Here is a 14,897-nt window from a genome sequence, read left to right on the forward strand (position 1 = left end):
CAAAAACGCCATTGTGCATTTATAATAAGTGGCTTAGTTTTGCCATAGTTATAATAGAATTGGAGATGAGGGTTCAAGGGATTTTGACCAGTAAGGGCGCAAAAAAGACCTCAAAAAACTCTACAACTTTCTGGAACATTTTGATCTCCGTAGGAACAAGGCTAAGGGCGAAAATCCAATTTTCATATTAGATAAACTTAATTATCTCGACTCTTGCTCAACCGGTTTTGAAGATTACTTCGGCATAATTGTAGAGGACATTTATATCTATATTTCGTCCGTTTTTTGTCGTTTTAGTGTGAAAAGCTCTATCTTGTGAGTTCAATCATTCCGCACAGATGGGACGTTTTGACATCTCTGTTTTGTCTGTTAGATACATCAATTAAATCTTTGTTTTACTTACGATTCTTACGTAACTTTTTCGCCTCTGAAGCACTTCTTGGAGCTAGCATATTAAACTTTTTTTTTCTCCCGGAAAATTGTCCATTATTTTTTGCCTTCCGGAATTCTGAATTAGCACATTCGTTTTCATTTCACAAAAGCACTTCTTTTTCACAAAATACGTAATTAATATCAACTGAAAGCTTTATGTACCGCTAACTGTAAATATAATTCTTTGTCACTGAAAATTTACGAATCTAAAAAAAAAAACAATCGAAATGAACGAATTTTCACTTTAACACTGAACACTGTTTGGTTTAACACATACACGTGTGTCCATGTAACCTCTCCTGCTTAAATCTACACTTTAACAATTCGCTATACGTGTCGCTGGCAACACCAACTTCATTCTTAGTTTAGGAATTGAATGTTAATGTGCTAAGCCCAAAGACCAAAAATATGGCATTTTCTCTCAAAAAAATCACTATATATTTTAATAAAGTGCTAAATGTACAATGATAAAACTAAAATGTCTCCCTGTCAAATAAAGTCAAGATAGATTTTGATTGAAAGTAAAAGTTTCACCGAAAAAAATTTATGACACTATCCAAATTTCAAATAAAACTGGTTAAAATTTTTTACATCAATTTTTCACTTCTTTCGGTGAATTTAGTCAAATGTTAGACGGAGAATTAGCATTTAATTATTTTTTCTGCCAAAAACAATTTACTTACACAGTCTTCCTTAAACTTTTCTAACAATTTTACCTGAAGTTTTTCTCCTCCTAACATTTGACTAAAGTTGTATAACTTCTCAATTAAATAATAATACACTTAATTTAAGTAGAATTAAATTTTACAATTATATATATACGAAATGGGCAATTATCTTCAGCATATTTTTTTTTCTTAAAATAAGCATTCCGCGACATTTTAATTTTTTTTGTTTTCAAAATTTATTTTTAGCAGTTACTTGACTTGTTGATTAAACCATCGTGATGATCTTCACAAGAGAGTCCTCTCTGCAGTATTTTCATAAATTTTTGCACAATTTATTTTTCAATCTCATACATTTTTTTTTTAAAGTCATTCTTCCATACACAATAATCTATACGAAAGAACTTTTTTTTTATACCATTTTTACCGTCATTCTTATCCTATATTCTTCAATGTCTTCCAGTTTTTCTAGGTAAATTTTAAATCTCTCTCGGAACGTTTTAACCAATTTTATCAACTAAAATGAAAATTTTTGTTTAATTCTTAAATTTGTCACCATTGTTTTCTCTCGATTTTCTCCCTTTCATACACTTTCATCACCATTCATGCGGAATTTTTCGTTTCATTACAATTGCAATTTGTCTCTGAGTTTGAGAATTTTATCATAAGTTTACGGTGGATGTCCAGAACTTTTGGTGCTTTAAAAATTTTTAGGATAAATATATCTCTAGGATCATTTTTGGAAATTCTGAATTTTTTTTTGTCTATAATCACAGTTTCAGCAAACTTAAGAAGCAGTAAATAAACTTTAATTTTTCAATTTGCTGTGATTATTTTCACAGCTATTCTAAAATTGTTTTGAACTTTAATGATTTGCCAAAAAACTAGCATAAAAACCTTCTGTGTGTCTGGCAAGTTGGCCTTTTTATATGGAGCTATTTGAAGATAATTCCTAAATTGATCTCGGACTCAGCTAACAGTGCTCCAAGGAAAAAAATATTTAAACAAAAATTTAGTATATTTATCCCTTCATACGGAAAGGTATCTTATAATACGGAAAAACTTCTCACTTTTTAAATATTTAGCATATCGATCACGAGTGCAGAAAAATTCCCATACGCATTTCTATGTAAAAGTAAGAAATTGGCTTCAACTTTGAAGGCCACTCGCCGGGGACTAGCTTCCGAAGAAACAAAGCCAATAAGCCAAACCTATTCGAAAATCTACCAGAAGCCTAAAGTGCAAGTTCATGTACTCGCCGCTTTAGCGCTGATTTTGTTCTGCAATTTCGAATTTCGATATTCTGAACACTTCGATCGTCAACAATGTCAACAACAGTGTGCAAAAGTTTGCTGAAAAAAGTAAATTTTGTGTTGTTTTGTGGAATTTCGGGATGGTAGAACGATTTAATTGCAATTTTATTAAGATGTATGTCCGTTTCATGAACTTACTCACTTTTGTGTAAAGCTGTCTACACATTAGACAAATTATTGAAATAATAGCATTTCAAAGTGACATTGAAAAGTAACTTCAATATTGAAGCGAATATTGAAACCAATATTTCAATAATTGCCTACACACTGCACAAATTGACTTCAATATTAAAAATTCAATATTAAAAGCACCAGTCTAGTCAGGGATTCACAGATATTCTGGGATTTTCTTCTGTATTTTCTCAAGAACACCCAAAAATAACCAAGTTGGTCAGAGGATTTCTGGAGCTTCCTCCAGAAAATCCCAGATCTTCTGGGATTTTCTTGTTCATTATGCCCAAAGCACTTCAGATACATTCTGTGGTCAGAGGATCTCTGGAGCTTCCTCCAGAAATCCCAGATCTTCTGGGATTTTTTTTTTTTGAAAATTATGTGAAAAACCAGTCAAATACTTTCTGTGGTCAGAGGATTCCTGGAGCTTCCTCCAGAAATCCCACTTCATATAAGGATAATTTTATGATATGAAGTGGAATCGTACAGAGGGAACGAAGGCTTGTGGTTGTAGCCACACGGTATGATACGAAGCATGATCCTTAAGGTCTGTGAGAATTCAAGTTATTAATTCAATTTGGCTTTTGTTTTTAATCTGAAGTGTTTTTGACATAATATATAAGAAAATCCCAGAGGATCTGGGATTTCTGGAGGAAGCTCCAGAATCCTCTGACCACAAAAGGTATCTGAAGTGTTTTTGGCATAATATTCAAGAAAATCCCAGAAGTTCTGAGATTTTCTGGAGGAAGCAGGTGATTAGTGTTGACCAAGTTGGGTTCTTGAGGAGATTGAACAAAATATATAACCATATTCCAAGAATCTGGGATTTTCTGGAGAAAGCAGGAGAGATGTGTCTTGACTTGGATTTTAATCTTGGATGTGTTTTCATTCATGAACAAGGAAAATCCAGCAGTTCTGTGGTGTTCTGAAGGACGAAGATTTCTGACCATTAAAAAATATTGAAAGAAATATCAAATCAATTTGATATTTAGAATTTCTTTGAAATTTTATTTCAATGTGACTTTGAAATTTTTTATTGAAATGATTTGGCCTAGTTTGTAGCCATTCAAAATAATGAAATAAAATATTGAATAAAATGTTCCATATTGAAACAAATATTTCAATATTTGCCTACACACTGGGCAATTTTCTTCAATATTGAAACATTTATGTCAATAAATCTTTGCAATGTGGAGGCAATCCTTGTCAATATTTAACATTGAAATGAAATTTTTCAATAAATTTTTTCTAATGTATAGCCAGCTTAACTCGTCGGTTTAAACGTTCGAACTTCGAACGGTTTTTTAGGTAAGTTCTCTCTGATATACCTTCGAATCGGTAAAGGAAAAACCTCAACCGGAGAGAGCTCTCAAATCGGGAAGTTTATTACTGCTGAACGAGAGAATTAAACCTTTAACCTTTTACCGTCGTTTTTTATCGAAAAGTCAAACTTGAAATTACTGGATTTAGCCACTACCTTTTACATTTCATCTTAAATTCCTTATGATTTCAGCTTCTATGATCCGCTATAAATATTGAATCGTATAAAAAGTACATTGATATTGCACTTAAGAAGTCTTTCAGCAATCAAAATGTGCACATTTAAATGCATGATAGTTTGGACTGATCTTTTACTCCAAAATTTTTCGAGCTGAGTATTCTCGAGGATCAGATCGTGTCTAATGCCGGCATTAGGCTGATCCTAGAGAATATTTAGCCTGTAAAATTTAGCAGTAAATATTTATCTCAAACTTTCACTCAGATACTAGGGGCTTGTATTCATCGATTCGGAGGCAGCCAAAATCTCGAACGCCAAAATTTTGAAATCCAAAATCCCAAACACCAAAATCGCAAAAGCCAAAATCCCGAAAGGGCCAAAATCCTGAAAGGGATGAAATTATTTGGAGGATATGTAGAAAAAAATTCCAAGCACAGAAAATTTTCCTTTGTCTCCAGGAAACGCGTCGGCTGCAAGTAGCTATGACACTTTTAAAAATTCGGGATTTTGGCTTTCGGGATTTTAGCTTACGAGATTTTGATCGAGACCCCATCGATTATAGGTCCTTTGCATAAATTTCCTTTACCTAAACCTTTACTGCTAATTTTTTCAGGCTGAATATTCTCTAGGATCATCCTAAGACTATCTGCACCCTAATAAACACAGATTTTGTCAAACTCTCCGAATATTTACAACATCACAACTTTACACAAATTCCGCTGCGACCGATTTTACCGAAATTTTGATGTTTAATATCTCGAAATCCGCATTTTTGATTTTGAGGATGTTGAAGGGGGTTTCCCGAATTACAAGGTCAAAGGAAATCGATATTTTTATATTGCTTTAAATCGACAGATAAACTATCTAAGAATACACCACCAAAATTTGAGAATTCTATTCGAAGTATTTTCGAAGATAGAGAGTCGAAAGCAAAGCAGAGGCCCAATTTTTGAAACTCTCACTCGCACCCGCGAGCTCTTTAGTGGCCGAGAGAAATTGACTCGCACACCCCGTAGATTCAAATCCTTCTGTAACGACTTCTTTATAACATAAAGTACCTACTCGTTGCACGTACTCAAGAATTTCCGGGGTGTGCGAGTCAATTTCTCTCGGGCACTAAAGAGCTGGCGGGTGCGAGTGAGAATTTCAAAAATTGGCCCTCAGTTTTGCAAGTGCCTGGACGAACATACAAAACTTTTAAGCTCGTTTTCTCCACTTCTCATTTTTAAGATTTTGTAGAATTGCCGGGATAAATAGCAAAAAAAAACTTCTGGACCGATTGAAACGCATAAGGGATTATTTTCTTCAGAATTAAAGGATCTTCTAGTTGAACCTAAATTATTTTAGAAAATCTCTTTTTTCTATTTTTTATAGTAAATTAAAGTCAAAATTTTATCCGAAAACCCATTTTTTTTTTTGAAAACTAGCGAAAATTGTCCAATTTAATGATTTTCTTCAGTTTTTCTTGGTTTATGAAATAAATTTATGAATTTTGAAAATTAATTTGGTTTTTCTTCAGACAAAAATTATAAGTTGCAGATTTCCCGCCAATTAAGGTGTACTCTGTGATGAAGCGCTCCAGTAAATTACTCTTTATTCCGCCATTTTGTAATATTTGTTTCGAAAAAATTATTTAAACACTCTGAATGTGTATAAATATATACCGAAAACTTCATAAAGCTTGGTCGTTTCCTTCTCCTCCAAAAAAAATCGTGAAAAACAGCTAAGTCCTGGGTTTCTAATTCGGGAAACCCCCTTAACCCTTTATGGCCTCTACACATTGGGAGAATTTTTTTTTGTCAAAAATTGCTTTTTTGAAGGAAATTCCCTGCAGCGTTGTAGGGGGAAACTTCAAATTTCTGTCAAAAACGCAATTTTTGACGAAAATTGCTCCCAATGTGTAGACGCCTTTAAGGACGATTGGGTCACCTGTGACCCAAAAATTATTTTTTTTCCTACGACCTTCTAAAGCTGCATTTTGCTCTAAAAAGTTAGAAAAAATGACTTTCTGACCCTCGATTTTTGACCTTCTCGTCCTTAAAGGGTTAAGTCTTTTAGCTGGGATCGAGACCTTTCCAAGGATAGCTTGCACTACCCCCTGGTTAAATCCGAGATAGGGAAAATAAATGAACGAAAATTTGAATAAGCACATTCTTTCTAACTATCGATAGTGGATCTAAAATCGATAAGTGGATTTTCGAAATTTTCTATGTTGAATACCTCGAAATTCCCATTTTAATTTTGATCAAAATTTTAGAAAATTGTAGTTGAGGTCAAGACCTTTCCAATAAAATCAGTAGTACTCTCCTCTAACCAAGGCTTGATCCTAGCTGTAAACGAAAATAATGCATTTTGGATTGAACGTACGGAAACAAATTGAACACGGATTTGACCTTTACCTTCTTTCCCTTTGTTTTCTCATAAATTGATGTTCGGAGGGAATTTCCTCTTTCCTCATGTACGGAAATTACTAGGAAAGAACTTGTCACAAAGATTGTTACACTATTTTTTTGGCTTCGTACAGTGAATACTCCTATCAACTGCTCAACAAATAATCGGTTTTGATTGATTTGATGTGGAAAACCTCCGCGCACAGCGCTTTGGCTTCCACTCGGCTCGATTGCTCAATCGTAGTAGGCTGTGAAATACTTCAAATTTCATCATTCTGAGTGTTTTGTCTTATGATTTTTAGCTTTTATCAAAGACAAAGAACATGAACAGAATTTCGCACTTAGTTGTGCAGAATTTACTAGACAACCATCCCCGCACCTACCGTTCTGGACATCGCGTAAACACTTTAACTTTAAAATAAAAAAGAAAATTTGTATAATGCTGAGATATACGAAACTTGCCTTTTAGTCGTCACTGTTGGCAATTTTCCTGGCTCTTCTCATCTTTGTGATCCTCTTGTACACTCTATGTTCAGCTTTGCGCCTCTTTCCCGCTTTGCTACTCTTCCGGATGGCCTTGATGTCATCATCTGTGGAATCCTCCTTGCGTGCTATCCTCTTCCTCCCAAAATCCCCCCTTGAGAACCTTTTGACTTTCTTGCGCATCTTTGTCGTCACCATAAATTCCTCGTGACTGGATTCATCCAATGATGAAGTTGAATCTGAACTTGTCGTACTGGAGGACATTGTATGCTTTCGCTTCTTCAGCGGAAACACCCGATTGGGCATTTCGCAGGAGCTTGAGGATTCAGAAGTTGAACCACCTTCACTGGACGTTTCAGATGTCCGTGATGATGATGATGATGAGCTGAGTCTCTTAGTTGGACGAATTCTGCGGGTTTTGAAACGAGATCGACTACTACTAGTAGTGCCCTCATCTACAATAACTCCCGTCGTTGGCTTCACTTCTTCCTTCTCTGAATCATCAGAATGACAAATTCTCGCTTGAGCCGTATGAAATGCCTTAATTCGCAGCTTTGGTATCAGTGGCATGGTCGTGAGGGCAGTTTGTGTAGCTGATGATGATGAAGCTGCCGGAGCATCTCTCGATGAACCCTCCTGAGCCACAACAACTTCACTTGTCGTCGGCACTTGTGGCTTCGGTGAATTTCGCGTTTCGTCCACAAACACCACGTCACTGTCTGACTCCGAATTCAGGCTCACGAGTTCGGGTGTCCTCAAGTGCGGCGGCTTCAGTTCCAGCACAAACTGACAGTCATCACTGTCCGATTCGGACGTCGAACTAATCTCAATATTGCGACCCAGTTGGAAGATTACCGAATTGCGTGCATCCCTTGCAATTGAACCCTGCCCACTCGATTGAGCGGCCACGGGAGGAGGTGCAACCTCACTTGGCGGTACAGCCATTCGCAGATTGTCATCTACGTCAAATGGCGCACTGACGCTCAGGGGAATGTGGAAGGGTCGTCGTGGCTCGGCACTGGCACTCGTGGCACCATTTCTGCCTACATATCGGACGTGATTATCGTAGCCGATGAGATCGTAGGGTGCCTGGGCAAAATTGAACAGTTCATGGATAAAGTGATCCGTGTTATCGCCAAACAAATGACGTATCCGGCTTCGGAAGCCCGGTGAGATGATATCGTGCTGCGTTAGAATACGCAACAGCAGAGAAACTGCCGATGAAGCCTGCTCCTCCGATCCCAACAAACTACGGACCTCACGGTCAATGAAAGGCATCAGACGATGCACCTGAGCTGGGTTGTCACTATTGCAAAATAAAATTATAAAAATTACAGGAATGCCTCAAAGTTATAACGATTAATTGATTATTTTTTATCTGACTTCCATACGTTAACTCGACCCAGTAAATGAATTTAGGCCACGCCCCCTTTACAAGTTACGGTCAAATTAAATTGAATTTCGAAAAAAAGAACAATATCCTTAATTCCGAGATAAACCTTTAAGCGTTAAATCTGTAAAAGCTTATTCATATTCTTCTTAAAGATCTTTAATTGTTAAATGTCGGATTTCTTTAAATCTTCTATGTAACAAAACTTTGTATGTAACAAACTTTACAATACTGAAAGTATATTGAATTTGTCGAGCTTCATTAAGATTACTTTAATTACACTGCCCGCTTTGTAATCCAGATAATTGGGAGACAATATGACAGATGTCCGCTTCGTAATCCGGACGGATTTTTTTGAATTTGTTCAACGTCTCGAAAATATAAAACAAGGTTCTTTTTTGTAGAATTAGAATAAAAGTTTAAAAAAAGATTAAAAAAAAAACATAATTAGAGAATTCTATGCTATTATACTTCATTTATTAAAAAAAACATCACAGGATAATTCATTTTCATTGCTGAACACACATGCATACATGACCTCAAAATTATTTTAAATGTAACCGTCGTTAACTCGTCCGGATTACGGCGATCCGGATTAGAGAGCGGGCACTGTATATATATTGTTAAGGAACTTTTAAACCCTATAATGCTCAAAATATCAAGGTAAGATTGTAATACAGTAGACTCTCTCAAATTCAGGCATTTGGGACCGAAATGTCACCCGAATTAGAGAGAAATTCGGTCATCAAATTATTTGAAATGCAACGATTTTTTGTTCATCTGCATATTAATATTAAATTTACCTACTCATTTTTATTGGCAATTACATTAAAACTTCATAATGCAAAATCATGACATAACTTAAGTCAAACCATGTTAAATTTTGGAATATTTGCTTTATTTGATAAATACAGTAGACTCTCTCTCAATCGGGCATTTGGGACAAAATGTCAATTAAAAAATTTACTTACAAAAAAAAAAAAACAATTCAAAAAATGTCATTCAAGTTATCGAGATTTGGGTGTCAAAGCCTTTGTAAATTTCACAAAAAGCGCTCACAATAAAATAGGAAGAACTACAGCGAATTTGAGCAAATTAGCTTCATAATTAACTGTGAAAATTGGCAACATAATTTTTCGCCCGATTGAAAACGAGCCGATTGAGCGAGAGTCTGAAAAAAAGTAGCCCGATCTTAAAAGAACCGAATGAGCGAGAGTGTACTGTATATTGTTATCCTTTAACTCGGAACAGAAAATCTTTAATTTTGGCACTAATCATTACAACACGTAAATCTTAAAGCCTACTTTATCTCAGAGCTGAGGGAAATGATTTATAAAAGAAAGTTAAATGCTGCTTAAGTAAATCATTGCTAGTGCCAAGTCAATTTTAGGCGACATGAGGGAGGTGTAACTTAATAAAAAAATAAGCCACGCCCATAATTAGACTCATTGAGAAGACTAGCACTAAATTTGTAAAAGAAAACCTTCAAATAAGATAATAAAGATTGACAATTGTTAATAACGCAGTCATTTCCTTTCAGGTCCGCTACATCTGACTAAGGACCTTTAACTGAAACCATTAAACACTTTCCCAATAATTCGTTATATATTGACCCTCGAGGTGGTAACTCAATCAATATCACGGATCTCATTGTATTCCGAAACTTCGTCCAAAACCGATTTCTAGTTTTCTATTTCAGTATCTAGTCTAGGTTATTAAGATCCGCGACAGTCAAAATCGAATCAATTGAACTCTTTAACTCAAAAGTCGTTACTACACCAGCTTAGATTGTTTATTATTGGACAAAACTTGTTTAATTAAAAAAATTAAAAAAAAAACAATCAAATGCCAAGTTATTGCTGAACTTCAAAGACTATTATCCTTACGTTTAATATGGAAACTTGGGGAAAATGCGACAACCTGGAAATTTAAAAAATCAACATTTTTTAAGAAAAGAGACCTAGCTGTATGAAGACCTTCAAGAATTTTCTCAAGTTATGAAAGATTCGAACAAGGAACATTCAAAATAAAAAAAATAAAATTTTTACTCTCTTTAATCGTATACAAACTCTAAAGACACTGAAAATCCTCTATTTTTAATCTTTTAAAATTTACACGGCCTCCATTTGGTTTCAAAAGGTCGACAGCTTCGCCAATCAACCCTTTTCCGGACTGTAGGTCATCCAGCGAGCTAATTCCACAATTTTATTATGAAAAAACGTGGTGATAAACGACCCATTCTTTGAGAAATACTCGAACTCGTGGTTTAGATTCTATATATATAAAGTACTTTTCACTTAAAAGATACTCCAAAATAGTTTAGAAGTACCATAGTTACGGGCGACTTTGTCCGATTATACGGGAAATAAATGAAAAAAAACTTTACAAAGTGCAATATACAAAACTTCTTTTGAGGTATAGCAAGTCGCGAGTTTGAGCATTCTGCAAAGTTAAGCAGTTAGTATCAATTTTGAAATTATTTTACCAAAAACGACTATTCTGAGGGTAACATTTGCGGTAAGAATCGGCATTAAATAACATTTACATAATTCACCTCCAGTTCGCCTTTTCTGGCTTTTTTAAGAAATCAAAAAGATTTTTCTCGGCAAAATCTAATCTTAGTCTTACACTTTTCGTTAAAATAGAGAAAAATTATATTCAAAAAAATTGCAGATAATTACCAATAAAAAAGCAAATAAATAATCCCCATTTTTATAAAATATCTCAAAAGGTTTTTTCGTGACTTAAAAAAATGGTTTCGGGCTAAAATTCCCTATAAGAATGTACTGATTAGGGTAAAATATGGAATTCGGGACAGTTTGGAAAGTGGGACCAAGCAGTGTGGAATGTGAGACACCTCCCTAAAAACTTAATAATAAATCAATTAAATAATTTAATTTTCTATGAAAGGATTATTAATCCTAATTTTGTGATTATTTGAGAAGTAAAAAACACAAAAGGCGTTACTTTACAATCAAAGAGTGACTTGCAAGAATAATTTGAAAAATGTATTGCATTTGTGATATTCTTAACCTTGACACGGTAGTTCTCAATTTCTCTGTTGATTATGGAAGTTGTAAAGAAAATATCAGTGTTTTGCTTGATTTTTCGGCAAAATGTGTGAATTATTTATAAGTGCCCAGTGAAAGACGAAGTAAATAGATCCATTCAAAAGGTGAATAAAAAATATTTGTGAAATATTAAAGTAAAAAGTTGAAAAAAGTAATTTTATTTCATGTTGCATTCAAAATAACTTTTGTGAAATCTTGGACAAGTTGATTCTGTGAATGAATTTGGTGATTTTGTGCAGTTAAATCTCGTTAACGAGCAAGAAAAGGATCCTTAATTATCCAGAGAAATGTTTGAAAGAGCAGTAGCAACTGTTAAGGAGGAAATCACCTGAAGAAGGGTACCAAATCCCTGCAGATTACGAAGACCACTTTTTCTGGCAAAGTGGTGAGGAAAAACACCTTGAGGACCTCGAGAAATGCAAAGAAGAACTTTTGCAATACTCGTAAATCCGAAAAGGACTTGGGAGGATTGGGTATTGAAATGTGCTAAAAATTTGCTTCCTCTTATAAAGATTTGCTGGACAGCGCATAACGTCTGTGCGAAATTTGCGAAACCTCATTTTTATGGGACGTCCAGGAAGTTCTTCGGAATTATAGGATCTCTCAAACGTCACTCGGAAATAAAAGAGAGATCATAACCATCCAAATGTGCAAGTATAACACAGAAAAACCTTCATAGATTTTTTACATATTTCATATAATATTTTGTCATTAATATCACTATGTCCATATTTACAAAAACTTTTGTCCCACTTTCCAAAATTTTGTCCATCTTTTCAAAATGTGTTCTTTTCTAATTTGATTGAATATTCCAATTAATTCGTCAAACTTTGTAATAAAAACTGTTAAGATTCTGTCAGAATATTTCACAAGGTACCTCAGGATGCTAAGAAAGTAAAAGAATAAATATTTATTGGGCTTAAAAATGCATTTGAAATTGAAATTTTTCCCACTTTCCAAACTTTACCCTAGAAATCTTTCAAGTCTTCTATCAGCTCATAAAAAATAAAAATTCGTTTTTTCGCATTGTCTCGTGATCACCTATTAATTATTTTAGAAATAGAACCGCTATGCAGCTTTCTTACAAAAATCTAAACAGAAACTAAATAAACGTTGAATATTAAAAACTTTTAAATCTCTGAATTTATTATTTTTAAAACTAAATGATTTAATTTTTTTATCTCAATGTCACAAAATTTTATAACATTGTTATTAGATTTACTTGTCTTTTTTTATTGCAGATTTTGAAATTTTCAGTCGATTGATTTTTAGAAAAAAAATACTGCGTTCAAATTTTTTTGGTTTTTATTGCTATTCCTATTTTTTTTTTTTAATAATTCCCAAGTACCATGAATTAATATCTGAAGGATTTCAGTCTTATGCCCTAGACACACTTACGATTTAACCTAAGGTTTATCTCAGTTCCAAAAGGCCTCAAAATCCTAAATAGCAAACAATTTTATTACTTTTTCCGAATTTAATAGGTTATTTTTGTCCTTGAAAAACCAATCCTAAGTTAAAGTCATCTAAAAAATCTTGATTTATAAGGAATTAGAGCAGTTAAGCCATATGGCTAAGCCTTATACGGGACAGACCTGAGGATTAGCCGAGAAACGGTTTAGCGTAATTGTATTCAAAATAATGGTTAGACTTCATTTCCATCATTTTCCACTAAGTCGTCTCTCGGCTTAAGTCGTAAGTGTGTCTAGGGCATAAGGCTTAGTCATTTGGCTTAACTGCTCTAATTTTTATTATTCACGTTTTTTTTTGGAAAAATTGAAGTTAGGATTGGGGTTTTGAAGATTAATGATCTATTAGGCTCACAAAAAGCAGTAAAAAAAAATTTCTATTTAGGATTTTGAGACCTTCGGGAACTGGGCTAAACCTTTCTAGTCTGAAGACCTAGGTTTGAAGGCCGTATAATGGTCAGATTACATCTCTATCAGTCTCTGACTAATCCGTCTCTCGGCTTAATTCTAGAAACGGTTTAGTTAGTGGGAAACTGATGAAAATTTAGTCAAACAAATATTATTTTCATTATACAGTTCCTGCTCTCTAATCCGGATCCGCGTAATCCGGAAGAGTTATCGACGGTTACATTTAAAATCATTTTGAGATTATGTATGCATGTCTGTTCATCAATGAAAATGAATTATCCTGTGATGTTTTTGTATAATAAATGAAGTATAATAGCATAGAATTCTCTAATTTTGTCTTTTTAATCTTCTTTAAAACTTTTATTCTAATTCTTCAAAAAATCTTGTATTGTATTTTCGAGACGTTGAACAGTCAAAAAAAAATCAATCCGGATTACGAAGTGGACATCTATCATATTGTCTCCCAATCATCCGGATTACAAAGCGGGCACTGTAATTACGTTAAGTCGCCTTTCGACTTAAGTCATAAGTGTGCCTGCAGCATTACAGGATATAGCAGGAAGTACACGAAAGAAAATGAACCTGATTTTCTTCTATTTAATTCTTCGAAAGAATTTAAATAAAAATGTAAATAAAAAAATAGGAATTCCTTCAATAATTGCTAAAAGATCTTCATCTTCCTTACCTGTAGAATCGTGCTGAGCACTCCCGGTAGCGCCCAGTGATGTCCGTGAGGGGCTCAGCATAGAGGTGGTTGGTGTAGACGAGCTGCCGGAAGCGATAGGGCTGCATGAAGCGATTGCCCGTGGGTGCAAAGAAGCGCTGGATGGCCTCATTCTCAGACGGACCAACCTGGAGGGTAGCACTGTGGGAAGAATCACGATGAGTGAATGGGCAATACCTCAGTGGACAGACAGGAGGCAACCTGAATCTGAACCGTGGGGGCTCCGACAGCAGAAAGTCCAAACGCTGCAGGAAGGATTGCTGCGGATGCACCAGATGCTCATCGAACTGATCTATGCTCCTGACATTGTGAATGATTGACTTGAAGGCTTGCTTGCACAGCGGACACTCAGCTTTCACCTGCAAAGGGACAAATGGAAGTTTTTTTTATGGGGAAATTCCGTGATTTGACAAGGAGCCATTTTCTCTCTTTATTCTTGCGATTTTTGTGACAAAAAACAACTCACTTTGCTCCACTCCAGCAGGCATTTGAAGCAGAATTGATGGAGGCAGGAGTCTGTGAAGCTCTTGTTGCGACATTGACCAAGGCATATAGCACAATTGGGAGGTGGTGATGAGGGAGTTTCCTCAGTTTCCTGGTCAGATGCTTGCGAGGGTGAGTTTAGGTCTTGGACGTCATTTCTGTCGGGTGTTGGTGGCAAATCCAGGTGTTCAGGTGTTGATGGGCACTCAATACCCATCGATGAGGACATTTCTACACTTTTTGTACAATTTTCAGGAAAGGAAACACCTAATAAATTCACAGGAAAACAATTTTTCTTCCTCGCCACCCAAAAAAACACTGACACTTTATTGACAACTGTGTTTCGTGTGTTTACCGCCAGATGCGCCACAATCTAGTTCGCCGTGAATTCTGACAAAAG

The 14,897-nt window shown here is 35.1% G+C and overlaps 1 protein-coding gene across 4 annotated transcripts; it reads right to left on the bottom strand.

The window, feature by feature from the left end:
- Positions 1–1,410: 1,410 nt before the first annotated feature.
- LOC129802358 (E3 ubiquitin-protein ligase Topors) lies at positions 1,411–14,843 on the bottom strand. Of its 4 annotated transcripts, none has more exons than XM_055848101.1 (5): positions 14,481–14,843; positions 14,216–14,373; positions 13,976–14,155; positions 6,932–8,258; positions 1,411–1,614 (listed from the first exon to the last, which is right to left on the bottom strand). In XM_055848101.1, the coding sequence occupies exons 1-4, from the start codon at positions 14,724–14,726 to the stop codon at positions 6,935–6,937; spliced, it is 1,908 nt and encodes a 635-aa protein (XP_055704076.1). In that variant the 5' UTR covers positions 14,727–14,843; the 3' UTR covers positions 1,411–1,614; positions 6,932–6,934. The 4 variants fall into 4 exon arrangements, with proteins under 4 accessions (XP_055704076.1, XP_055704075.1, XP_055704077.1 ...); XM_055848100.1 differs by having other exon boundaries at positions 1,411–1,741; XM_055848102.1 differs by having other exon boundaries at positions 1,411–1,786.
- Between the last annotated feature and the right edge of the window lie 54 nt (positions 14,844–14,897).

The sequence above is a fragment of the Phlebotomus papatasi genome, chromosome 2 (assembly GCF_024763615.1).
Source record: "Phlebotomus papatasi isolate M1 chromosome 2, Ppap_2.1, whole genome shotgun sequence".
In the NCBI taxonomy this organism is placed as follows: Eukaryota; Metazoa; Arthropoda; class Insecta; order Diptera; family Psychodidae; genus Phlebotomus; species Phlebotomus papatasi.